Below are 26,940 nucleotides of genomic sequence, written 5' to 3'. Positions count from 1 at the left end.
GTATTAAAGTGTTAATCAGAAGAAGAATGATCGAGATCCAAGGCGGGGCCGGTTCCAGTCTGGCAGATGAGTACAAAAGGGGTAAAGAAGTTGAATGGTCAAGTACAAATCTGAGGTCAATGACAAGCAGCAATCAAGAGTAGTCAAATAGGTTTCAAGGTCACAACAAGTTCAAACAGATCACACACTAGCACAGGAACAGGGGGGGGGGGGGCAAGATAATCCAGCAATTTGGCAGCGTCTGGGCTGGGCTTGGCTTATACACTTCCTGTGTGCCTCCTGGGCATTTTCCCGCCTTTTTCCATCAGGTTGAGGTCACTTCCAATTAGATGTCTTGGGACATCTAATCCCTATGAGAGCATAAGTGCTGCTATATGGTTTATTGTTTTTTTTTTATTTTGTATTGTATTGCATATTCTTACTGTTCAGATGCTAGCCGTCTGTCCTTGTTTTTACTATTTTGTGTATTAATAAATATTATATTTTATACTTTCTTTGCATGTGTTGGTGGTCTGTCAAAGTTCCACTTAGGGGGTATTTCTTTGTTCCCTATATAGGGATGGGACCACCGCACTGCTTATGCTGATACAGTGGGAATCCTCCTTTTTGTCAACTGTAGGGGGAGGGGACTGACAAGAGCAGGTGACAGATCGTGGTTCCTATCTATTAGGAACTGACGATATGTCTCTCCTCACAGAAGAGGGATTTGTGTGTTTACACACACACGTCCCTGTTCTGCCTCTGGTGCCCGCGATCGTTCGTGGCTGGCAGTCTTCGTGACCGTCGGCCACGAGTATCAGCACCTCCGCAGTGCAGCGCTCACTCGCCTGCTATTTAGTTTAAAGGAGCCGACGTACAACTACGGCGGCTCGCAGGATGGTGCTGACCTGCTGCAGTATAATGACGCCGGCCGGTTGGCAAGCAGTTAACAGAGGCACAGATGGCAATAAAAACTGTCAGGTGTTCTAATCGCTCCCTTCTCTGTCTAACTAAAATGAAAGTTTTGCTTTTAGTTATACTTTAACCACTTCAGCCCTGGACCATTTTGCTGGTCAAAGACCAGACCACTTTTTGCGATTCGGCACTGCGCCGCTTTAACTGACAATTGCACGGTCATGCGACGTGGCTCCCAAACAAAATTGACGTCCTTTTTTCCCCACAAATAGAGCTTTCTTTTGGTGGTATTTGATCACCCCTGCGTTTTTTATTTTTTGCGCTATAAACAAAAATAGAGCGACAATTTTGAAAAAAACACATTATTTTTTACTTTTTGTTATAATAAATATCCCCCAAAAATATATAAAAAAACATTTTTTCCCTCAGTTTAGGCCGATACGTATTCTTCTACATATTTTTGGTAAAAAAAAAATCGCAGTAAGCGATTATTGATTGGTTTGCGCAAAAGTTATAGCGTTTACAAAATATGGGATAGTTTTATGGCATTTTAAAAAAAAATTTTTTTACTAGTAATGGCAGCGTCAGCGATTTTTATTGTGACTGCGACATTATGGTGGACATTTTTGACACATTTTTGGGACCATTGTCATTTATACAGCAATCACTGCTATATAAATGCAGTGATTCCTGTGTAAATGACACTGGCAGTGAAGGGGTTAACTAGTGGGTGGCAGTGTATGGGGTTAAGTGTTCCTAGGGGCATGTTACTAACTGTGGGGGGGTTGGGCTTTAATTTAGTGAACACTGATCTCTGCTCCAATCACATGGAGCAGAGATCAGCGTCACTAGTTGCTAGGCAGAACGGGGAAATGCTGTTTACAATGGCATTTCCTCGTTCAGCCGCCCCGTGAGACGATTGCGGGTATGCCCACGGCGATCGAGTCCACGGGACCCGCGACCGGACTCACGGGGTCCCGACCAAGCGATGGCAGGGCGGCATTAAAGATTGGACGTACCTGTACGCCAATATGCCTGCCCGTGCCATTCTGCTGACTTAAATCGGAGTGCACTGGTCGGGAAGCGGTTAAGACCTTCTACTCAGGTGAACCCGTATGTAGCGTGAGACGGATGCACAAGTACAAAAGGTGTAAAAGGCAAATGTTGGTGTTGCATAGTTGTATTCTAGGTCACATTGTCAGGAATAGGGATGAGCCGAACACCCCCCGGTTCAGTTCGCACCAGAACTTGCGAACGGCCCCCACGTTCGTTACGAACGTTAGAACCCCATTGAAGTCTATGGGACTCGAACGTTCGAAATGGAAAGTGCTAATTTTAACGGCTAATATGCAAGATACTGTCCTAAAAAGGGTTTGGGGACCTGACTCCTGCCTCAGGGGACATGGGACAATACAAAAAAAAGTTTTAAAAACGGGCGTTTTGGCGGGAGCACTGATTTTAATGACGATTAAAGTGAAAAAAAAAGTGAAATATTCCTTTAAATATGGTGCCTGGGGGGTGTCTGTAGTATGCCTGTGAAGTGCCACGTGTTTCCCGTGTTTGGAACAGTCCCTGCACAACATGACATTAAATGGAAATAACACCATTTAAAACTGCTTGCGGTTTTAATGTTATATCTGGTTCCTGCAATATGGTTGAAAATCATTGAGAAACATGGCATGGGTAGCCCTCCCTGCCCATTACCAGCCTATTTGGGTCTTGTACGCATATTAAGGGGAACCCCGTACCCATATTAAAAAAAGGAAATGCGTGTGGCCCCCAGGCCCTATATACTATATATACAGCAGTATACAGGCGGTGCAAACAAGACAGGGACTGTGTAGGTTTGTTGTGTTAAGTTGAATCTGTTTGTAATTTTCAACTGGTACATTTTTAAAGTGTAGCTCCAGTCAAAAAAACTATTTTTAAGCTTTTTGGAAAACATAGGGAAGGGTTATCACCCCTGTATAATTTGTTTTGCCATGCGTCTTTTTTCATCTCACTTGCTGCTGTCTCCTTGCGTTTGCAAGTAGGAGATGTTTGTAAGTTGCATGTTTGAAAGTAGGGGCCTGCCCTATATTATAGCGGTATGTACTGGGTACAGAGCACGCAGACAGCACGCACTATCTCCTAACACTACTGACTGCAAGCTCTATTATTAACCACTTGACCACTGGGCCCTTAAACACCCTTAAAGCGGGAGTCCACCGGGACTCCGCGTTTTTTTTTTTTTTTAAAAGCCAGCAGCTACAAATACTGCAGCTGCTGACTTTTAAAATAGTGACACTTACCTGTCCAGCGCGCCCGCGATGTCGGCACCCGAAGCCGATCGCTAGGTCGTCTGTCAGGTCCTGCCGCCGCCATCTTGGGTATGGGAATCAGGAAATGGAGCCTTTCGGCTTCATTTCCCGGTTCCCTACTGCGCATGCGCGAGCCGCGCGGCGCAATCCGGACGGTCCCCGCTGCCTCTGGGAACTGTGTGTTTCCCAGCAGGCAGCGGGGCACTTGCGAGAAGGGGCGGGCAGTTGCGGAATGGAGCGTAATCTACGCCCCTTTCCGCAGACAGCTATCCCGGAAGTGGGTGCAGTTACCTGGATTATCTGGTAACTGCACCCCCCTCCCCCCTGAAAGGTGCCAATTGTGGCGCCGGAGGGGGGGGGGATTCCGATGAGTGGAGGTCCATTTTAGGGTGGACCTCCGCTTTAATAACCAGACCAATTTTCAGCTTTTGGTGCTCTCACATTTTGAATGACAATTACTCAGTCATGCAACACTGGACCTATATGAAATGTTTGTCCTTTTTTTCACACAAATAGAGCTTTCTTTTGGTGGTATTTAATCACCTCTCAGTTTTTTTATTTTTTGTGCTATAAAAGAAAAAAGACCGGAAATTCTGCGAAAAAATGAATTTTTCTTTGTTTCTGTTATAACATTTAGCAGATTAGTAATTTTTTCTTCATAAATTTTTTTTTACTGGTTACATGTTTTGAGTTGCAGAGGAGGTCTAGGACTAGAATTATTGCTCTCGCTCTAACGTTCTCGGCGATACCTCACATGTGTGGTTTGAACACCGTTTTCATATGTGGGCGGGGCTTACGCATGCGTTCGCTTCTGCTTGCGAGCACATGGGGACATGGGCGCTTTAATTATTATTTTTTTTTTTATTGTTCATTTTACTTTATTTATTTTAGTTTGACATTTTTTTCCCCAAAAATATATTTTTGATCACTTTTATTCCTATTACAAGGAATGTAAACATCCCTTGTAATAGGAATATGGGGTGACAGGTCCTCTTTACAGTGAAATCTGGGGGTCAATATGACCCCACATCTCACCTCTAGGCTGGGAAGCCTGAAATAAAAAATAAAAAAAAGATTCTGGCTTTGATCGTACTGGCGAGTTGGTAGAAGCACCGGAGGGCGGTGAGGGGTGGGGGGCGTCTATGGCTGGGTATTTCAGGGTATCACCGAGTATGGCTGGGTATCTCCGAGTATGGCTGGGTATGGCAATTTATGGCAGGGTATTGCAGAGTATTGGCGGGGTATTGGCGGGGTACTACAGAGTAATAGCAGGGTACTGCAGAGTATTGGGGAGTACTACAGAGTAATGGCAGGGTACTGCAGAGTAAAGGCAAGGTACTGCAGAGTAATGGGGGGTACTGCAGAGTAATGGCAGGGTACTGCAGAGTATGCACTGGTATTGCAGAGTATTGGCGGGGTATTGGGGGGGTACTACAGAGTAATAGCAGGGTACTGCAGAGTGTTGGGGAGTACTACAGAGTAATGGCAGGGTACTGCAGAGTAAAGGCAGGGTACTGCAGAGTAATGGCAGGGTACTGCACTGCAGAGTAATGGCGGGGTACTGCAGAGTAATGGCGGGTACTGCAGAGTATTGGGGGGTACTGCAGAGTAATGGCAGGGTACTGCAGAGTATTGGGGAGTACTACAGAGTAATGGCAGGGTACTGCAGAGTAAAGGCAGGGTACTGCAGAGTAATGGCAGGGTACTGCACTGCAGAGTAATGGCGGGGTACTGCAGAGTAATGGTGGGGTACTGCAGAGTATTGGGGGGTACTGCAGAGTAATGGCAGGGTACTGCAGAGTAATGGGGGTTACTGCAGAGTAATGGGGGGTACTGCAGAGTAAAGGCAGGGTACTGCAGAGTAATGGGGGGTACTGCAGAGTAATGGCAGGGCACTGCAGAGTATGCACTGGTATTGCAGAGTATTGGCAGGGAATTGAGGGGTTAAATTCGGTGAGCAGCGATGTGGGCACTGCAGATGCAGCCCACATCGCTGCTGACACCGATCTCTTTCCCCTCCGCTGTACCGATCGGTACAGAGAGGGGAGGGAGGAACCGGCGTCATAACATTGTTTGTTTACAAGTGATCACTCCGTCATTTGACGGAGCGATCACGTGGTAAACGGCCGCGACGACCCGGCGGTCACGGATGCTCTCGAGTGCGCGCCCCAGGGGGCGCGCGAGAGCAGAATTCTGGGAGGCCGTTAATTAACGGCCTCTCAGAGTTAAACAACCGCCCTGAAGCCGTTAATCGGCAATGAGCGGTTGTTAAGTGGTTAAAGATAGATCACTAGCTAGCTATATAGGTGAGGTGAATATAGTGGTGTATACTGCGGTCAGGGCACAGACAATAACCACTACACAAGAGCAAGATAGGAAATCAGCCAAAAACGATTGGTGTGTAACTGTGTTGAAGGTACACAGAACACCCACTGCTTCAGATGCCAACACACTACAGGAGGCCGCCTCAAAGGCGGCCTTATATAGTGTGGGGCGTGCACTACACAACCTGAGCTATGATTGGCCACAGGCAGGATGCCTGTGGCCAATCATGGCTCTCCTCGCTGCTGGCGCTGCGATTGGCCAAGCATGCGGGGTCACAGTGCATGCTTGGCCAATCATGAGCCAGCAATGCACTGCGCCACCGCAGTGCATTGTGGTCTGCGCGCGCCATACGAATTTTGACGCGAACGGACCAAGAGTTCGGATTTCGCCGAACGCCCGAACAGCCAATGTTCGAGTCGAACGTACGTTCGACTCGAACATGAAGCTCATCCCTAGTCAGGAATATGGTCTTGTCAGGAATTTTACTGCCATATGGGGCTCCATTATCGGGAGATTTACCTTAACTTCCAGCCAGTGTGCCAATGGTTTCTCAAAGAGGAAGTGAGGGAAATTATGTAACTGAGATAAAAATAAAAATATCAGAAATGCAGAGGAAGTATGAACTACCCCGAACTGCCTTTTACAGGCATCTTCAACTTAGGCATGTGATCCAGGCTCAGTTCGGTATCCGTGACAGACTTTTCTGATTACCCACTGATAGGGGTACTGAGGTCTCAGGGCCCTAAGGGACTTATATCAACTCTGTATATCCATTTGTTTTCTGCTACAACTGGCGGGGTTTCGCTGGTAGTCCGCATTAAATGGCAACAACTTATCCCTGATTTATCTGACATACTCCTCCCATTTATCTGTGTCCCCAGCTGTTAATAATAAACTGATCCATCTTTATATTTTCCATCAGTCATATCAGTCATACCAATGGCCACTACTCCATACTCATACTTTTATACCTCTCTGCTGCCTTTGACACAGTTGACCACCTGCTCCTCCTCAGCAAATTACACTCCCTTGGCCTCTGTGATTCTGCTTTATCCTTGTTCTCCTCCTACCTATCTCAGCGCACTTTCAGTGTCACTTACAATTCCATCTCCTCCACTCCTCTTCCTCTTTCTGTTGTGGTACCCCAAGGCTCCGTCCTTGGGCCTCTCCTATTCTCACTCTATACCTCTTCCATGGGCCAGTTGATAACCTCCCATGGCTTCCAATACCACCTCTATGCCGATGACACCCAGATCTAGCTCTCCACTGCTCAACTCACCCCCTCAATCTCCTCACGGATCTCAAACTTGCTGAATGACATATTGATATGGATGTCACACCACTTCCTCAAACTCAATTTTTCTAAAACTGAGCTTGTTATATTTCCTCCTTCATGCCCCCCACCCCCGTGACTTCACCATTAATATCAACAACACAACTATCGGTCCCTCCACACATGCTAGGGTCCTGGGTGTAATCCTTGACTCTGACCTCTCCTTCAGCCCCCATATCCAATCACTGGCTAAATCCTGCCTCCTTAACCTCCGCAACATCTCCAGAAATCGACCCTTCCTGACTAATGACACCTTCACTCCTTGACTATTTCCTGCCGTGATTACTGCAACTCTCTCCTTAATGGCCTACCCTTAAGCAGGCTATCAAGTCTATTAGTCTGCTGCTAGACTAATACATCTCACTAACCGATCTGTGACTGCTGCTCCTCTCTGCCAATCCCTTCACTGGCTTCCCCTACCCCACCGTGTAAAATTCAAAATGCTAACCATAACATACAAGGCCATTCACAACATCGCCCCCATCTACATCACCAACCTTATCTGCAGATATCGCCCAAATCGTCCCCTCCGCTCCTCCCAGGACCTCCTGCTCTCTAGATCCCTTGTTACCTCCTCCCATGCTCGTCTTCAAGACTTCTCCAGAGCCTCTCCCATCCTCTGGAACTCCCTGCCCCGGTATATCCGATCAACCCCTACCCTATCCACCTTTAGGAGATCCCTGAAAACTCATTTATTCAGGGAAGCCTATCCTACACCCACCTAACAACTGTCCGAGAGCCACCCCCGTAAAATCATTCTCTGCAGCTATTACCTTTTGTACCACCCCCTCCCTTTAGCATGTAAGAGCAGGGACCTCCTGTACCTTTTGTATTGAACTGTACTGTAATTGTGTTGCTTTCCCTATACATTGTAAAGCACTGTGTAAACTGTTGGCGCTATATAAATCGTGTATAATAATGATATCATCTGACCCCAGTTTGATTGCATGCAATGCATCTTATACCTACCTCTACCTGCATTAGGTGTACCTGCCCACGAGCAGACTTCACACACGTGATGTGGCTTTGCCCAGTCATAGTGACGTACTGGCAGCAGGTGACGGAGATATTGGCTGCAGTTTTGTCAATCCCTGTTCCATGTACCCCATTGGTGTGTTTATTGGGAGCCCTAGAGGAAGAGTTGTGGCCGAGGCATACTAGGACCATGTTAATGGAAACACTGTTCATGGCTTGTAAAGCTGTGGCTTCAGCCCACTCCTCCATCTATACTTACATGGCTTTGGTTAGTAAATCAGGTATTGCCTTATGAGAAGCTTAGCTTTGAACACAGAGGCTGCCCAGCTAAATATAACAAGGTGTGGGATGCGTGGTGTTCTTCCGATCTCACTGTAACCAATGCTTGAAGTAGCGATAATCAATAATTTTTTGTTTCATTGTTATTAAACATGTATATCAGGATTGATTTGGAGAAGGGTTCTGTATGATTATACTTATGCAAAATATCAATGCACTGTAAATGTACCTTATTGTTGTATGTGCTCATGTTGAGCGCATTGTTTGTCACTGTTTTATACCCTTTTCAATAAAAAGAATAAAAGAAAAAAAAATATACATTTACGTATTTGGTTGTAATATGACAAAAGGTGGAAAATTTCAAGGGATATGAATACTTTTTCAAGGCACTGTATTTATCAGTCAGGGATGTAGATAAGGGGAATACAGGGGGGGGTCCAAACCCCACCCAGGGCATTTGTGGTGCAGCAGCCAGCCCTGACATTAACATTGTAATGGAAGCTTCAGACTTTCAGAACTCAAAGACAGGCAGCAGTGCAAAGTGAAGGAGGTCGCCCTTTAGCTCTTTCTTACCTCCTGTCACTTGATATAGTCAAGGGAGGACTCGTTCTATAATGCCTGGTCTCTAAGTGAATTTCTTGGAAGGGGTTGAGCTGTACTGGTGGATAGAGGGAACTATACTGGGGAGGTGGAAATTTGTAGATAGGAAGCGCTCTGCTGGGGGGGGGGGGGGGGAGTACAGTCCCCCCCCCCCACGCGTTGAACATGCTGTACTAACTATGTGATGTTAGTACAGCAATATCCCTGCTGGGACAGAACACACCAGTTAGGCTGCCAGCATCTAATTGGATGCCAATCAGATGCTGGTTTTCTAGCATGCCTATTTGACAGAAGTCGGCCGTTGGTGTGACAGTTTCCATTGAACCGGTTGATATTCTGTCTGAGTATACCAGGCTTTAGGGAGGGAGGTAATTTTTCATTGTACTGCCCATAGACCTGTGTGTTGTGCACTCCCGATCCCATGCACCCTGTGTGTTTCACACATAACCCTTGTGGGACTCAGCTTGTGGCACAGTAATTACATTTGGAGTACTAGGACCGTGCCATATGTTGCTGTGCACCCAGTGGGTAAACACAAGTTTTAAATTCCTTCGACTGTTAGTGCAATTTTGCAGTACCCACAATTTTCTGCAAGACACTGGACCGCTACCTAAATATTTTCCTCTGCCCTGCTGCTGAGCCTCCTCTAGGAAAAGAAAAAAAATATCTACGGCCTCTGATATAAGCCTGTGATCAGCATTCCCTGCTATAATCACTGCTGATATATGCTCAGCTGTATGAAGTGTCTGTTTTTAATCACATCAGACCAGACCCACTGACTTGCACATTTTGGACAAGTAGTGAAGCACAATCCCTGTGCAGAACTCCTAAGCAAGAAGCAGCGCTTGCATATGTAATTTGTAAATATGGCTGTTACATTAACACAAATTAATGCATATTATACACACAAATGAGGTTTCTAAAACAATAATGCCGCGTACACGCGGTCGGAATTTCTGACAAATGTTCGATGTGAGCTCATTGTCGGAAATTCCGACCGTGTGTAGGCTCCATCGGACATTTGAGAACTGGTTCTCAAGTTTTCCGACAAAAACAACGTTGTCGGAAATTTTGATTGTGTGTACACAATTCCGACGCACAAAGTTCCACCCATGCTCGGAAATCAAGCAGAAGAGCCGCACTGGCTATTAAACTTCCTTTTTCTAGGCTCGTCGTACCGCTTTCTTGGCGATCAGAATTTCCAACAACATTTGTGCGGCCGTGTGTATGCAAGACAAGTTTGAGACAACATCCGTCGGAAATAAATCCAGGATTTTGTTGTCGGAATGTCCAATCGTGTGTACGCGGCATTAGTGTTTGAGATTGAGGGTCTGTTATACTTAGGCTCTGTTCACATCTCTGTGTTTCAAATAGCTTTCCAATGTGAGAAGACATGCCTGACGAAGGGGTCCTGTGTGGCTCCGAAACTTTGCACTACACCGTTTTGTGATGTGATCTTTCTTGAATAAATATTGGATGAAATTGATGATTCTTGGTGTGTTGGCAAATATCTACATAGCATGCAGGTTCCTGTATCCAGCTAGAAGTTACTACAGCACCCAATACCTTAAAAACTCATTCCAGGAACACGCGTGATGGAAATATGGACTATGGGTGAGATATCAGGAGTCTAAACAGACCTCTGATATTTCATTTTTGAAACAGAGAAAGGAGATCGAGGACACAGCCCTCCATCTCCATCTCTGCAACCTCATCCGCACAGAGTGAATGGATAGGGATAGCTCTGTACAGAGGCTTTCTATTCATTCACAAATTGAAGCATAGTAAACACAGTTTACTATACCTCCGTTATAAATGAACACTAAGGATCACAGACTCTAAATAAATAATAATAATTAGAAAAAAAAATTTACTCACCTTTAAATGCCTGTTGCTAGGCAGTCCCTCATAGTCTGCCTTCTTCATTGCCGGGCTGGTGACATCACTTCCCCTCGCGCCGCACAGTCATCTGGGGCCTGTCACGTGTCCCGGATGACTGTGCGGCGTATCTCGGCGCCCTGCGCCGCTCGCGCATGTGCAGTGGGTCCAGCTGTGAAGCCACAGCCGGGTGCTCACAGTAAGAATGACAGTGCCGCGAAGCCCCCCTCATCAAGCGATGAGGGGGGCTTCGTTCCCCCGCATCGCTGGACCCTGGGACAGGTAAGTGTCCGATTATTAAAAGTCAGCAGCTGCAGTATTTGTAGCTGCTGACTTTTAATTTTTTTTTTTTTAGGGGGGCACCCCACTTTAAGACAAGAGAGGGGCTGGTAAATTACACATTCACTGGTCTTCCCTGTTCTCCATCCAGAAAGCATCTCCCCGTAGCAGGAAATAAATTAGATATCTAAGGATGAGAGGTCTTATCAAATGTACCACCTCCCTGTAGTGAAAATAGAACAAATGAAAAGCGAGAATGGGAGTTTTAAAGTGCAGAAAAAATGTAACATGACCGTTTCATAAATTTTATTTGAGGCAACCTACTTTTGTATTATGACCGCCTTACCTTTATGTGTTGGTTTTAAATTGAACTTTTTAACCATCTTTTGTATAAATAAAATTTATGAAACTGTCATTGTTTCCTAAATAATTTTTTTCTGCACCTTAAAACTCCCATTCTCGCTTTTCATTTTTTCTATACCCCTGCGGCAGGACAGGGGAGGGGGGACCTGGCAGCACTGTGGGGGATGAGGGGGGGGGCAAGGAATACACAGGAGCTTGGGGCAGCAGGCAGTGGATAGAAGGGGCAGCATATAGAGGAACTGATCCCCTTCATTTTCCTGCTGCAGCAGCTGAAAGGCTGAAGGAGGAAAATGAAGGGGATTGTTTGCTCTATATGCCCCTGTCCTATTCAGGTGTACAGGGGGCTGCACGGGTACCCTGGAGCATGCAATTGTGACCCCTGAGAATCCATACGCCACTTCTGGAGGGATAGGATGAGTGACAGTGCTGGGGGGGCGGCAATTGCATGAGTGGCAGTAATGGGGGGGGGGGGTTGGGATGAGTGGCAATGCTAGTGGGGCGATGGGATGAGTGGCAGTCCTGGTAGGGGGGAAGGGATGAGTGGCAGTGCTGGCTGGGGGGGGTGAGGAAGGGATGAGTGGCAGTGCTGGTGGGGGGGAAGGATGAGAGGCAGGGCTGGTGGGGGGGAGGGATGAGTGGCAGTGCTGGTGGGGGGGAGGGATGAGTGGCAGTGCTGGTGGGGTAAAGGATGAGTGGCGATGCTGGTGGGGGAATGGGGAGAGTGGCAGTGCTGGTGGGTCGATAGTGGCAGTGCTGGTGGGGGGATGGGGTGAGTGGCAGTGCTGGTGGGAGGGTGGGATGAAAGGCAGTGCTGGTGAGGGGAAGGGGTGAGTGGCAGTGCAGGGGGGAGGGGAGGAGTTGCAGTTCTAGAGGAGGGATGGGATGAGTGGCAATGCTGGGGGGGGGGCCTACGTGGCAGTGCTGGTGGGGGAAGGGGATGAGTGGCAGTGCTAGGGGTGACGGGTTAATTGGCAGTGCTGGGGGGTGAGTGGCAGTGCTGGGGAAGGATGGGGTGAGTGGCAGTGCTGGGGGGGGGGGGGATTGGATGAGTGGCAGTGCTGGTTGGTGGATGGAATCAGCTGTGGTGGGGACTTGGTTAGGTGGCAGTGCTGGTTGGTGGATGGAATCAGAGGTGGTGGTGGGGACTGGGTTGGATGGCAATGCTTGGTGCCTGGATCAGTGACACTTGCTGTCAGTGTCCACCTGGTTCCCCCTCCAATGACATTGGTTAGGAGATGGGGTCTCCTCACACAGCAATAGCAACATCCTGCAGCTCCTCCCTCATCACTGTACTGGGTTAGCTGACTCTCTTTCCCGATGGCATGTCCCATCATCAACCTGCAGCTGCACAGACCCGGCAGAGAGACTGTGTGGGCGGTCCGCTGTCCTGTGCAGTAAGTGTCCCTCTTCCAACTGGAGTGTAACTAGAGAAGTCAGCGGGTCCCCCAAAAGTGGCAGAACACCAGGGCCCAGTCGCAAATGTGACTGCTGCGACCCTGGTAGTTCCACCACTGGGTTGTATGTTAAAATTGTTACTAGCCTTGAGCTCTTTTAACTAGAGGTCGACCGATATGGGTTTTTCTCTGGCCGATGCCGATATTTAGAAATCATGGCGGCCGATGGCCGATATATAATGCCGATTTTTTTTTGGGCTGATATACTAGGCCGATTTTTTTTATTTTATTTTCCTTTTTTTTTTTTTTATCCCCCTTCATCTCATAAAATCTAACAGACACCTTTCCCACTATGGCGTTTTTCAGGCGCTTTTGGGCTAAAAATATCGCCTGTAAAGTTCCTGCAAAATGGCTCCCCTGCAGTCTGTATGAAAGACAGAGTGCTTTCACACTGAGGCGATGCGCTGGCAGGATGTTAAAAAAAGTCCTGCAAGCAGCACGTTTGGAGTGGTGTATACCGCTCCTCCACCACTCCTGCCCATTTATATTAATGGGCACCACTGCCAAAGCACATGCAATGCGATTTGGCAGCGGTGCTTCACGGGCGCATTTAACCTCTTCCTCGGCCGCTAGCTGGGTTATATGCGCCCCACTAGCAGCCGAATAGCACCGCTAAAATGATGGTAAAGCGCCGCTAACACTGGCAGCGTTTTACCGTCAACGCCTGCCTGCTCCAGTGTGAAAGCAGTCTTCATAAGTGATACAGAAAATTTCTTACATTTAAACATTTATTAAACAAAACAAACCTCCAATTAGTTTACTTGTATGTATGATTTATGTTAAAAAAAAACCTATATATTAAATAAAAACAGGTAGTCAAAACTTTTGGACGAAAAAAAAATGGGCTAACTTTACTGTTTTATTTTTTTTATTTTTTTATTTTATTTTTAAATCATTAGTGTATTTTTTTTCCCAAAAAAATTGCATTTGAAAGACCTCTGCGCAAATGCCGTGTGACATAAAATATTGCAACAACCGCTATTTTCTACCCTAGGATCTCTGCTAAAATATATATATATATATATATAATTTTTGGGGGGTCCAAGTGATTTTCTGGCAGAAAATACAGGATTTTTACTTGTAAGCAACAAGTGTCAGAAAAGATTTAGTCTTTAAATGGTTAAACTGAGAACTTCTACACACAGTTGAGTTCATTCAGAAGTGTAAACATTGTATCTCTTTACTCTTTTCTTGGCAGACTGCCCAGAGAGGAGGAAAGTCGCTTCTTTTACAGAAGTCATTTGCAAGTCGCGCTGTAGTTCTAAATCGGCCTTTTTATCAGCACAATCGGCCGATGCAGATTAATTAAAAAACGGCAAATATCGGCTGATATATCAGTTGACCTCTACTTTTAACACACTGTGATCCTGCGTTGAAACTCACATAAAGTGCAATGCCAAGCTGGACCAATGTAACTATGTAAAAATATACCATATCTGGAATTCATCTGTTGCAGATAAAAATGTAGCAAATAGGAGAAACCTATCATTGAAGTTACACTTAAAGCGGACTTTCAGTAATTTTTTCAACTTTTCATCTATTAAAATCTTCTGCCCTTGTTGTTTTAACTTTGGATAGTAATTTTTTTTTTTCTGCCAGTAAATACCTTATACAGCCCACTTCCTGTTTCTTGTCTTGTAAAAAGCCTAGACTTATGAAACCATGAACAGCTCACACTCACTCTTGTGAGAGTTTGCCAGGAAGGGAGGGAGGGTGAGTTGTAAGAGGGCCAATGAGAGCTGCAGGGATGCAGAGCTGAAGGTGTGTGTCCATGTTAATCCAGGAAGTGAACAGGCAGCCGCTTCAGCTGCCCCCGGTAAAATGATTGCAGCCAGACTTAGTGGAAGGAGATTTCTGCAGCATATTTGGCAAGTACAGAATCACAGTATATATAAAATAATATGCAAAGTGGTTGGAGGGAAGCTTCAGAAGGGCAAATATGTTTTTATTACAAATTACGTGAGCAGACTGTAGTTCCTCTTTAAAGAAATAAAAGTTTGTAATTTTTATGGAACTTAGTTGCTGCCGATCGCTCGGTTTTCCCAGCTGTCAGTCGCAGCTCTCTGCTCATCTCCCTCCATGCACATTGGAGCGCTGAGCTGTGGAGGGGGCAGGGTTGCCGTCTGAGGCTCTCAGCGGCTCACTGAGTGGCTGAGCAGGGTGTCAGTCCAGGCACCTGCCAGATCTAGACTCCTATTTTCGGGATGACGCAGTGCCTGGACTGATATCTGTGACGTCAGTATAGAGGGGACTTCGGTACCCTCTCTGCTGAAAACAGGTCAGAGGACGAATCACACTCCTGTGATCCATAGGAGAAGCCCATTTAAACAAGCTTTGGCTGGACTTCTCCTTTAAAAAGGAACCAATGGGTTTTACTTTCTCTTTTGCTCCCCGCAAGGCCTGCAAATTAAATGCATAATGGGCTAGTATGCATTGCATACTAACCCATTATATGACACTTGCCTGCAAACGAAGCCCGTGCTGTCCCCTGTGCAGGACGCATCTATCTTCGCCCCTCTTCCTTCCGGGGCTGCGGACTCCGGCTCTGTGGCTGGCCGAAGCCGTGTGACGTCACTCCCAGGCATGTGCGTGGGAGCCGTCGGTCACGGCACACACTGCGGGAAGAAATGGCACGGTGGTCCGTTTGTTCACAACGCATGCACCAATGACAACATCGGCGCACTACAAGTGAAATATCTCCTAAATGGCGCATGTTTAGGAGACATTTCCACTACCTATAGGTAAGCCTTATTCTAGGTAAAAGTAAGACAAAAGGGTTTACAATCACTTTAAATAACATTGTTTTAGGACTCGTCCACATGAGCTTTGATCTCTGAAGTGCAATCTGCATTTGGATCACTCTTCAGAGAGCATTTCTGCTTTAACCCCTGGATCCCTGCACTAGCATGCCACCACCATGTGCATTGCATGTGGTTGCAGGATGCTTGCAGAGCCTCCCCATTCACCTGAATGGATCAGGTTCGGTGGCCACCATGCTTGCCAAAAGCAGCAGACATCACATATAAACAGATACCACATATAAAACACATAAAAACGCAGCAGAGGAATATGCAGAGGTGTGGTGTGGCCCTAACTCTCATGAAGCTATTCAGAAGCAAAAGTATTTCTAAAAAATATAAATAATGTAAAAAATAGTAATTGTTCTGTAATATTTAACCCCTTCCCGACCAGCCGGTCGCAGTTGTACTGCGGCAGGTTGGCTCCCCTGAGCAAAACAACGTTAAGTTACGTCACTTCGCCTTTTGGCCACTAGGGGGCGTTTGCGTGCCCGCGGATCGCCCCTGGAGCCAAAGTGAGTTCCCAGTGGGCGCGATGACCGCCAGGCATCCGCGATTGCTCATGAGTGACAGAGTCAGAACCGGGATCTGTGTGTGTAAACTCACAGATCCCGGTTCTCTTAGGGGAGAGGCAACAGATCGTGTGTTCATACTAAGTATGTACGATCTATGTCTCCTCCTAGTCAGTCCCATCCCCCCACAGTTAGAACACACACCAGGGAACACAATTAACCCTTTGATCGCACCTTAGTGTTAACCCCTTCCCTGCCAGTGACATTTATAAAGTAATCAGTGCATTTTTATAGTGCTGATTGCTGAATAATTGTCACTGGTCCCAAAAAATGTGTCAAAGTGTCCGCCGCAATATCGCAGTCCCGATAAGAATTGCTGATCACCGCAATTACTAGTAAAAAAAAAAATTTAAAAAATAATAAAGTAAAAAATGCCATAAATCTATCACCTATTTTCTAGACGCTATAACTTTTGTGCAAACCAATAAATATATGTTATTGCGATTTTTTTTTACCAAAAATATGTAGAAGAATACATATCGGCCTAAACTGAGGGATTTTTTTTTTTTTTAATTTGGGATATTTGTTGTAGCAAAAGTAAAAGATATTGTGTTTTTGTTTTCAAAACTGTCGGTCTTTTGTTTATAGTGCAAAAAATAAAAACTGCAGAGGTGATCAAATACCATCAAAAGAAAGCTCTATTTGTAGGGAGAAAAAATGTAATTTTTTGGGGGGGGGGGTACAATGTCGCAAGACCGCGCAATTGTCAGTTAAATCGACACAGTGCCGTATAACAAAAAAACGGCCTGGTCATTGAGCAGCCAAAACTTCCGGGGCTGAAGTGGTTAAAGAAAACAATTCAGAATTTTATCTCATGACTCCAATAAAACCCATTCTACGAATGCTGATGATTTTGACTCTAGCGCTTTTTTCCGGCAGTAACGGCCACAGATCTGTAGAGTGACAGAAGACTGGACTGTGACAGATTTTAATTTTATCTGGCACTCAACTGAATGCAGACATTTAACATGCAAACTCGGGAGTACTCAGATTGGTAATTAATTTTTTGCTTGTTAATTAGCTCAAAGGTTTCCAGTATATTGTTTCCAGTTTGGCAAAGTGAGGCACTAAAGGAAATCGATGTTATGTCCTGGGTGTGGGATTAGATGAATCCTTTTAGAATATATGCAGTATTTAATTCTTTACATCGATTACCCATTAATGTGATAGGGCAAAGTAGGTACTAAATGCTAATTACTGCCACTATGGCTGAATAACCACGGTTCAATGTAGATTCCCCCCCCCCCCCCCCCCCCAAAGTTTACAATACAGGATATCACTGTTAGCTGTCAGTCATCTAAAGGGTGCCAAAATCGTTTTTGGGCCGGAATCCCTCTTTACCTCTTTCCTCAAAAGACATGCTTCTTTCCTCCACAATTGTCCCTTTAAAAGATGTCCACATATCTTTCAATGTGATTGACAATCTCATGGTTTGGATAGTTAGATCTCATCTTCTAGAAACGGACCTAAGGATTTTAATCGCTTTTTTGTAATTATGTTAAGATTGAGTTAAAAAAAAAAAAAAAAAAGCAATTTAACAAATGGGATCATTAATCCCTTTTTTGAGTGGGTTGCTTTGTGTGTGGCTGTACTGAAAAAAAAAAAATCTATATGGACGTGAAAAGGACACTACAGTACATTCTGGTTAAAAAAAAAAAAACTATACAAGTATGCATTTTTAACTCAAGACAGAAACAAACTATTGCTCTCAGCCTCCTTCAAATCTCCAAATTCCTTCACACAAATAGAGCTTTCTTTTGGTGGTATGTAATCACTTCTGGGTTTTTTATTTTTTCCTTAAAAAAAAAAAAAAAAAAAAATTAAGTAAAAAAAAAACTTAGAAAAAAAAATTCTTCGTTTATGTTAGTAAATTCTGTAAATAAGTAATTTTTCTCCTTCACTGATGGGCACTGATGAGGCGGCACTAATAAGGCAGCACTTATAAGCACCGATTAGGTGGCACTGATGAGGAGGCATGGATATGCCGCACTTATGGTGCACTGGCATTGATGAGCAGCAGTGATGGGCATTGATGGGCAGCAGTGATAGCCAGCACTGACTGGCATCACTAATGGGCACTCATTGATGGCACAGATGGGCATTCATTGCTGGCACTGGTGGGCACTTATTGCTGGCACTGTGGGGGCTTTATTGTAATATGGGGACTGAGGATCAGTGCCCTGAGATGTCCTCTATGAGGAGATACCGCTGATCAGCTCTCCTCTCCTCTCCTCACACTCTGTCATTGTGGGGCGAGGAGCGCCGATTACCGGCATCACCGTGTTTTCATGTGATCGGCTGAGATTGGACGCAGCTGATTACATGGTTAAAGCGGAGCTCCACCCTAAAGTGGACCTTCCGCTCATTGGAATCCTCCCTTCCTCCGGCGCCACAATTGGCACCTTTCAGGGGGGAGGGGGGTGCAGGTACCTGTACAGTACAGGTATCTGCACCCACTTCCGGCGTAGATTCTGCAGAAGGTACGCCCCTTTCCGCAGAATCTATGCCCCTTTCCGAAAGTCCCCCGCTGCCTGCTGGGAAACACACGGATCCCAGAGACAGCGGGGACCATCCTTATTGCGCAGCGCGACTCGCGCATGCGCAGTAGGGAACTGGGAAATGAAGCCGAAAGGCTCCACTTCCTGATTCCCATACCCAAGATGGCGGCGGCAGCACCCGAGAGACGATCGAGAGATCGGCTTCAGGTGCCGACATCGCGGGCGCGCTGGGCGGGTAAGTGTCACTAGTTTAAAAGTCAGCAGCTGCAGTATTTGTAGCTGCTGGCTTTTAAAAAAAAAAAAAACGGCGGACTCCCGCTTTAAAGAGCCATGGCTCTTTACAGAGATCAGGGTCGTGCGGGTGTGTGAGTGCTGCCGTTCTGGGACGCTGTCATATGACGATGCCTCAGAAGCAGAACCGTACCGCCTCGCTGTCATTTGATGGTGGGCGGGGCGGCAAGTGGCTAAAGTAAAACTGCGGGCAAAACTTTTTTGGACAGTAAAAGTAATGGAGGGTTATAAGCCCTGTCAGGTTTTTTTTTTTGTCCCATTGGGGAGATTTACCTTCACTTTCTTTCCCATAACCAAAACAGGAAGTGAGAGGAAATCACTGCAAATTAAAGCGGGAGTCCGCCGGGACTCCGCGTTTTTTTTTTTTTTTTTAAGCCAGCAGCTACAAATACTGCAGCTGCTGACTTTTAAAATAGTGACACTTACCTGTCCAGCGCACGCCCGCGATGTCGGCACCGCGATGTCGGAGCCTTTCGGCTTCATTTCCCGGTTCCCTACTGCGCATGCGCGAATCGCGCTGCGCAATAAGGATGGTCCCCGCTGCCTCTGGGATCTGTGCGTTTCCCAGCAGGCAGCGGGGCACTTGCGGAAAGGGGCGGGCACTTGCGGAAAGGGGCGTAATCTACGCCCCTTTCCGCAGAGAGCTATCCCGGAAGTGGGTGCAGAATACCTGTACTGTACAGGTATCTGCACCCCCCTCCCCCCTGAAAGGGGCCAATTGTGGCGCCGGAGGGGGGGGGGGTTCCGATGAGCGGAGGTCCACTTTAGGGTGGACCTCCGCTTTAAGGGAATCTTTGGGTTCCCCCAGGTCACCAGAACTAGCGTCACCATTGGAAGAATTCACCTTTATTATTTTTTTGGGGACAACCCAAAAATTTGGGATTTTCTTTTACGTTCACTTTTGATGATAATGGTAAACAGGACAAATAGAGAGAGTGAATCTCCCTAATGGGGACACAGACAGCAATAAAAACCTGACAGGTATTCTATTCCCTCTCCGCTGTATCCAAAACTAAACATACTTATACCTTAAGACCAGAATTCTGTAGGACCAAAAATCCTTCCCTTTTATTGTAAAGCGGTCCCACTACTGGCTTTGGTAACAGAAAATGACTAGCTTGGGTCACTATAGCACTAGTAAGAAGCCGTCACACTCTTAGCTGGTACTTTTTTAGTTTTAAATAGAAGAGTTAAACCCCCTATAAGGTTCATTTTTCCTTGCCTTTGACCATCTGGGGAGATTTTTCTTCACTTATAGTCCTAAGGATGGAACAGGAAATCAGAGCAAATCTCTCCAAAGTAAATTAAATTTCCTTTTTAGTTGTCACAGGAAGTGTCACCATTTTTCTATTTCTTTCCACTGTCTGTTGAACATTTGTGAGAATGGTGAATCTCCCCAGTGGAGTCGCAGACACCAGTAAAAACTCGACAAGGGGTCTAATCCTACTCTGCATTATCTAAAAATGACCTAACTATGGTAACATAAACCTAATACAACTGTGGTTTGGATAAACTGGCACCATGTTGGGGAGATTAAAGCATAGTATGGGGCACTCTACTAAAATTGTGCACAGGGCAAGCCGTAGTGTAATGCCGCGTACACAAGATCAGATTGTCCTGCATACTTAGTCCGCCGAAATGCATTTCAGCGGACAATTCGATCGTGTGTGGGCTTCAGCGGACTTTTCCAGCGTGAAGTCCGACAGACTAAGAAAGAATTTTTGCAGTCCAATCTTTCCGCCGGACTTGGGTTTCAGCGGACAATACGTTCGTCAGTATGCTAGTACGGCGGACTAAGAATGATGCATGCTCAGAAGCAAGTACGAAAAAGGAAGCTATTGGCTACTGGCTATTGAACTTCCCTTTTCTAGTCCCGTCGTACGTGCTGTACGTCATCACGCTAGCAAACGCCGGACTTTCTGTGTGGCCAAGTCCGTTCTGTAGAAAGTCTGCCAGACTATCCGCCGGATTGTTTGCCGGACTAAGTACGCGAACAATTCGCTTGTGTGTACGCGGCATAAGGCATGCAGTGTGGCCAAGAAACTCTTTAATGTTTTTTTTTTTTTTTTTTTCATAATGAACTTACGATGAAAAAAGTTTTAATGAAAGGACCTCTCTATGGCAGCTGAAGTTGCATGCAATTCATAATAGTTCAAGTCAGGCTTAGCCCTTCCCTTTCATCATACTGAGCCTCTCTTCATTTTTTCAGAGAACTTTTGTGTGATCGTGTGTATGGAAGCCAAGCTTGAGCGGAATTCCATCGGAAAAACCATCCAAGATTTTTCCGGCGGAAAATCTGCTCGTGTGTACGGGGCATTAGGCAGCTTCATTGACCAATAGGTTGGTTTGGAAAGTGGAAAGAGACAGAGCCAAGCTCAACTTGTTCAGGTACATTCCAAATGTGCACCTAATTGCTGTTGTCTACACTGCAGTATATTTGTGGATCTGCTGATCATTTTGAGATGCATCCTTGCCTCTCTTGAGACTCCCTATTGGTTGTTCAGTGTGATCTCCTGATCCTACAAATGAGTTCATCAATGGGACAACCTCCAGGGGCAGACATGCCCATTAATGGGCCTATATGTAGGCTCAGGAAATAGGTTACTGGGAAAAGTGCATGTATTACAGCAATAGTCAAGATTTACATGTAACTTCAGCTGCTGGTTACAACATCTCTGGGTTTTATGTTCATTTTGACAACTATTTCTTATCATAAACCTAATTTGAATGTCTCAGATTTTTAGCAAGTATACATGCAAATGTGGCAGCTTGTCTGATCGTATAGTGCAGTGGTCTTCAAACTGCAGTCCCTCACTTAATTTTATCTGGCCCTTGGTGCATAGTTCCTGACACCAACAATGGGGTGCTATTCCTCCCACTGACACCAGTGATGGGGTACTATTCCTCCCACTGACACCAGTGATGGGGCACTATTCCTCCCACTAACACCAATGATGGGGCACTATTCCTCCTACTGACACCACCAATGGGGCACTATTCCTCCCACTGACACCACCAATGGGGCACTATTCCTCCCACTGACACCACCAATGGAGCACTATTCCTCCCTCTAATACCAAAGAGGCGACACTGGTTGCTCCCACTGACACCAGGAGATTTTCTACTCCTGCTGGCCACAGTCCAGCCCCACTAAAGTTTGAAGGACAGTAAACTGGTCCCTTGTTTAGAAAGTTTGGAGACCCCTGGTATAGTGGTTAAACTTGTCACAGGTGAAGGGATTTAGTAGGCTCCAAATTAATTGACATGTCATCAAGCTTAAAGTGGTTGTAAACCTCAGACATGAAATCTAAACAAAGAAAATTCCTCTGCAGGGTGTAATTGTCTCAATCCCGAGCACTACGTCACTTATATATGCTGCTTCATTCCTCTGCTCTCAGCATGAGTCACTTCTGACAAGTTTTCCTGACACCAAGAGAAAAAAGGTGACAGGGGAAGGATCTCCAGCACACTGCCTGTAATTGACAGCCTCAGCTCTGTTCCTGCGTGAAGGGGGTGTGTCCTTCCCCTCCAATCAGCTCTCACTGAGCTATGCAGAGTGTAACTTCAGCTCTCCACCCCCTGCTTTTTTAGAGCTCAGAGATCCTGTGTAGACTCTGCACTTTGAATGGCTGTACGGGACAGATGGCTGCAGGTAAACAAGTACAGCTTATGTAGAGGTTTGATTTAATCTCTGTGTGTCATTAGAGACCAGTCACTTCACTGGGTATGCAAGTTTGCAACCAATTTAAAGCTGAACATAAAATGCACAAATTGCAGCTCTTGTAATTAACACATGAAGGAATTTATATATTTTTTGAATGCAAGTAGTGTAAGTTCCTGAATTTGACCTGGTACCAGTCTTTTGCAGTTTACTGTACAGCAGAGCTCAGAGAGGGGAGGGAAAAGCAGCACAAGAAACCAGTCAGGTGTGTTGTAGTGCAGGGTGGTAGAAAATATATAAATATGATAAATCTGCTTTTTCTCCTTTTACTGTCCATTCACAAGGTGGGGTGCAATAATGATCTGTAACCGCAAGTACTACTACAACAGAGAATGATTAGGACCATTTCCTCCCAAGAACTGGATAGACAGCAATGCAAATCTTTTATGAAACCGCTTCCATGTGTTTTTCATCAATGTAATTCGCTGTTGGTCTGGAGTTCAGCTTTGGGCCCGGTTCACACTGGTGCGACATGCGCTCCAACTTTCAGAGCACGTCGCATGTAAAAAAAAATCAATGTTTCCCTATGAGAGCCGTCTTACTTGTCTGACTTATGTTGGTCGAAATTTGGAAATGGTTCCTGCACTACTTTGGTCTGACTTCTGACCGATTTTTTTTTTTTTTAGCCTATAGAATTGAATGGAAGTCGCATCCAAGTCGGATCCTCATCTTAATTGATGTGATTTGGATCCGACATCACAGAAAGATAACACAGGCATGCCCTGAAGTTGCTTCAAAGTCGCGCCGCAGTCGCCTGGTAAAGTCCCGCGACTTTCAGGTTGCGGCAGTGTGAACCGAGCCTAAATGAGGAATAACAGATGCTCAGAAATGTGTCACATGATTTGGTAACACAGACGCCACGAAGGACAGTAGAGAAACAGACAGGTCCACCATGACTGCTTAAACCAGTTTTAATGGTCTGTGATTTGGAGCTATCCTTTACTGTGTAATCTAAGTTTTATTTTTTTTCTCTTTTCTAGAAACACGCACAGATAGAACTAAAAAATTATTTAGACACTATACTGTTGGATCTTACGACAGCTTTGATGCTTCCAGGTAAGAATTATCAGATTGCAAGGTGTCAATATTTCTTTAAAGATTTTCTTTATTTTTTTGTTTGTGTTCAAGCTGGCATTAAGGTCCCATTAGATGTAAAGTGCAACTCATGTAAAGCCAAGCTCCAGGAATATGAAAAATCCACCATTGCGGTGCCCAGTGACCCCCCGCCACATTGCAAGGGTTAAATGTTCGTTATGTCTAGGGGTTCCAGAGAGGGATTCCGGGCTCCAGCAGGGTCCTTCCAGCACTGCAACCGATCCACCCAGCCTTCTCTGTAAGCCAAGACTGACGGTGGTCACACTCCAACCAAAACACAGCCTTGACACAACTCCCAACTTTTTGAGATGGGAGTGAAGGACACCTATTAGAAAATGTATGCAGGCATAGGACACGTCCCCCCTGCCACGTCCCCTTAAAGGAGAATTATACAAAAAAAATATTAGCTAAACCCACAAGTGCTTTATTTTTACCAATACTATTACTTTATATTGGCTTTTGAAGTTTACAAATGAAGTCATTTAGTAATTAAATGAAAGGTTTAGCATCGGGAAACACTTTTTGAAAGATAAATAGTACATTTTATATACAATTATATAGATCAGACCAAAATGAGGGACAAATGAGGAGGAATGAGGGACAGAGGGACATTGTTCCAAATCAGAGACAGTCCCTCGAAATTAGGGACAGTTGGGAGGTATGGTTGATGTCCCTGTATTTTTATGCATTCTATGCATTAAGATAAAAAACCTTCTATGTGCAGCTTCCCCCCTCAACCCCCCTAACACTTACCTAAACCCCATCTCGATCCAGCGACGTTGCACAGGAGACTCGGCTGTCCCTGTCGACTCTCCCTCCTAATGGGCTGAGGCACAAAGTGGGCACCATTGGCTTCCACTGCTGTCAATCAAAGTCAGTGAGCCAATAAGATAGAGGAGAGGGAGGGGGTGGGGCCGAGCCGTGGCTCAGTGTTTGAGAGGATACACATAGCAGCGGCTCGGCTCGGGTGCCCCCATAACAAGTTGCTTGCTGTGGGAGCACTCAGCAGGAAGGAGGGGCCTGGACCGCTGGCAAGGGGTCCAAGAAGAGGAGGATCTGGGCTACTCTGTGCATAACCACTGCACAGAGCAGGTATGTAAGACATGTTGATTATTTTTAAACGAAAAAAAAAAAGACTTTAGTATCACTTTAATGGCTTTGGGGAGAGGAAGGAAGCGCCGGAGCCCACTGGAGTGGGGATATGGTAAGGAACCACTTCCCGTATAGTTCTCACTAGATATAATGAGCCCTATTCCCCTCGCCCGCCATGCAAGGGTGGATTTTTTGTATTCATGGATTTGGGCTTATAAGACCTTTGCTACTGATAATGAGCTCTGAATGTGTTCATGATCATTCACTGAGAATAATCGCCAAGAATTGAAAAATATTTAATCTTATTTAAAAGATCTATCTACCTGTGAGTATTGGTATTAAAGCCAAACGTAGGGTTTCTTGCTCCCCCAATGTCCATTGAAACCCTCTGCTTTTGTGGCCCCCACCAGTAGTGTGTGATTACACTTTTTTTTTTTTAAAAACTTTCTTCTGATGTCTTATGGTCTGTCACATGATGCATTGGGTCCTCTTCGGTCGTCTTCATGAGGTGGGCGGTCCTGTATGTATAAAAATGGCACCGACGTCAGATCCGCCTTTGCATAAATACACTGTGAATACAGGGCGTCATGCTCATGGAGAGGGGCCATTAAGCAATGAAGGTGGGTCTTGTGACTTATGGTCACCTATAGCAGCCGAGAGACACAAATGCGCAGCCCAGACATGCACTGTTGACTTGACTCCATTGTAATGGCAGTGGACAGCACAGTCAGCAGCCTATGTGCGCACAGGCAATGAGCTGATAGGCTGGGAAGTGACATCATCTGTGACTGGAACTATACAGACAATGGTGTGTGCGTCACTCATATTTTGTGCACACAAGCGCTGTCCTTCTCACTACCTGAGTTTAGAAGGAGTATATACTGATGCACTAAACCCCCAATAAAACTTTTGTTGTTTAATGTGGCAGCTAACAAGAAACGAACAATCGCACAGGAATATTATATTTACATTGTGTTTTGAGTAGCACTTAATGGAAGATTATACATTTTCTGGTTAAGATTTAGTGCCCCATTGTCAGAAAAAAAAAACATTTCTATAGCAAGGAAACAACAAAAATTGGTACATTAGAGCAGAAGTTCCATTCATCCTTTGCTATAAAAGTTCTACAATTAGGCAGGCCATACATGGGTCGAATTTTGAAAGAATTTTCTTTCGCAAATCTTATCTAAGAATTTTTGTTCATATTTCGCACCATTAGTGGGCTGCAGCAACAGACGATTTTTGCGCGACCATCGAATTTGAATAATCGGACATGTTGGAAATCTTTTTAAATAAGGAACGATTTTCTAATCAATGATGAGAGAATCGTGCAAGAAATGTAATTGAAAGAGAAATGTGCATATTTAAGAAAAGAAAATTCCCGGAAAGAAAAGAAGATTCCCAGCCACGAAAATTATTTTCTGTAGCAACAGAAGGTGAAATTGAAGGCTTGGTTGGCCGAATTTCTAAATAAATGGTGGCGCCATCAGATCACAAAGCGCACAAATTTTCTGATTTTCAAAAGAAAATTCTTTCAAAATTCAACCATGTATGGCCAGGCTTAGTTTATAGTTTTTGCAGAAACTTTCAGTAAATTGTATTTAGAAGGGGCCTTTAAAGCCCAGCTCCTCACTCAGCTTCTTTTTTAAAGGCATCTATTTCTTTTTTTTGTCTTCTTGCCAGTCACCTGGCATACTGGGTCCTCTTCCTCTTTAGTCTTAACACAGTGGTGACTAGTTCTAAATGATGCAGAGAGCAGTGCTGTGTCATGATGACATCAGTGCCGCTCCCTGTACTGTTGCTCAGTGAATGTATGGAGTCATGGCAATACCGCCTGAGGGGACAGGCCCATGATTCACACTCTGTTCTTGATCTTCTGAGTTGAATGACGCTGAGCAAAAAGAAAGTACTGTGGGGGGCAGCTATGAATTGAAGGTGAGTATTGCAGCCCGAGACTTTTTTTTTTTTTTATATATATATATATATATACACTGACATTTTAGGCCCTAGAGCAACAACATACCAACATTTTAGGACCCATTTGTAAGCAGGTGTCTTCTTGAAGACTGTACTTGTTTTTATGTTACTTTTAATTGAATATATGTCATTTTACTTTCTCAATATATTAGCAGTAGCCATTGGGGTTGATTTACTAAAGGCAGAAAGACTGTGCACTTTGCAAGTGCAGTTACA

General features: G+C 45.2%; 1 protein-coding gene across 10 annotated transcripts in view; it reads left to right on the top strand.

Annotated features, from left to right (window-relative positions):
• Nucleotides 1–26,940, top strand: part of SHANK2 (SH3 and multiple ankyrin repeat domains 2) — a 1,084,923-nt gene that overhangs the window by 685,173 nt on the left and 372,810 nt on the right. For all 10 annotated transcript variants that reach the window (XM_077462543.1, XM_077462526.1, XM_077462535.1 and 7 more), the window contains one exon: nucleotides 23,541–23,616. In XM_077462543.1, coding sequence (XP_077318669.1) covers nucleotides 23,541–23,616 — 76 coding nt within the window. The remainder of the gene's footprint in view (nucleotides 1–23,540; nucleotides 23,617–26,940) is intronic.

This window comes from Lithobates pipiens, unplaced genomic scaffold, assembly GCF_037356315.1.
Source record: "Lithobates pipiens isolate NorthernLeopardFrog02 unplaced genomic scaffold, aLitPip1_a1.2 Scaffold_10, whole genome shotgun sequence".
NCBI classification, from domain to species: domain Eukaryota; kingdom Metazoa; phylum Chordata; class Amphibia; order Anura; family Ranidae; genus Lithobates; species Lithobates pipiens.
Note: the sequence above shows the minus strand (reverse complement) of the source record. Positions and strands in the feature narration are given on the sequence as shown.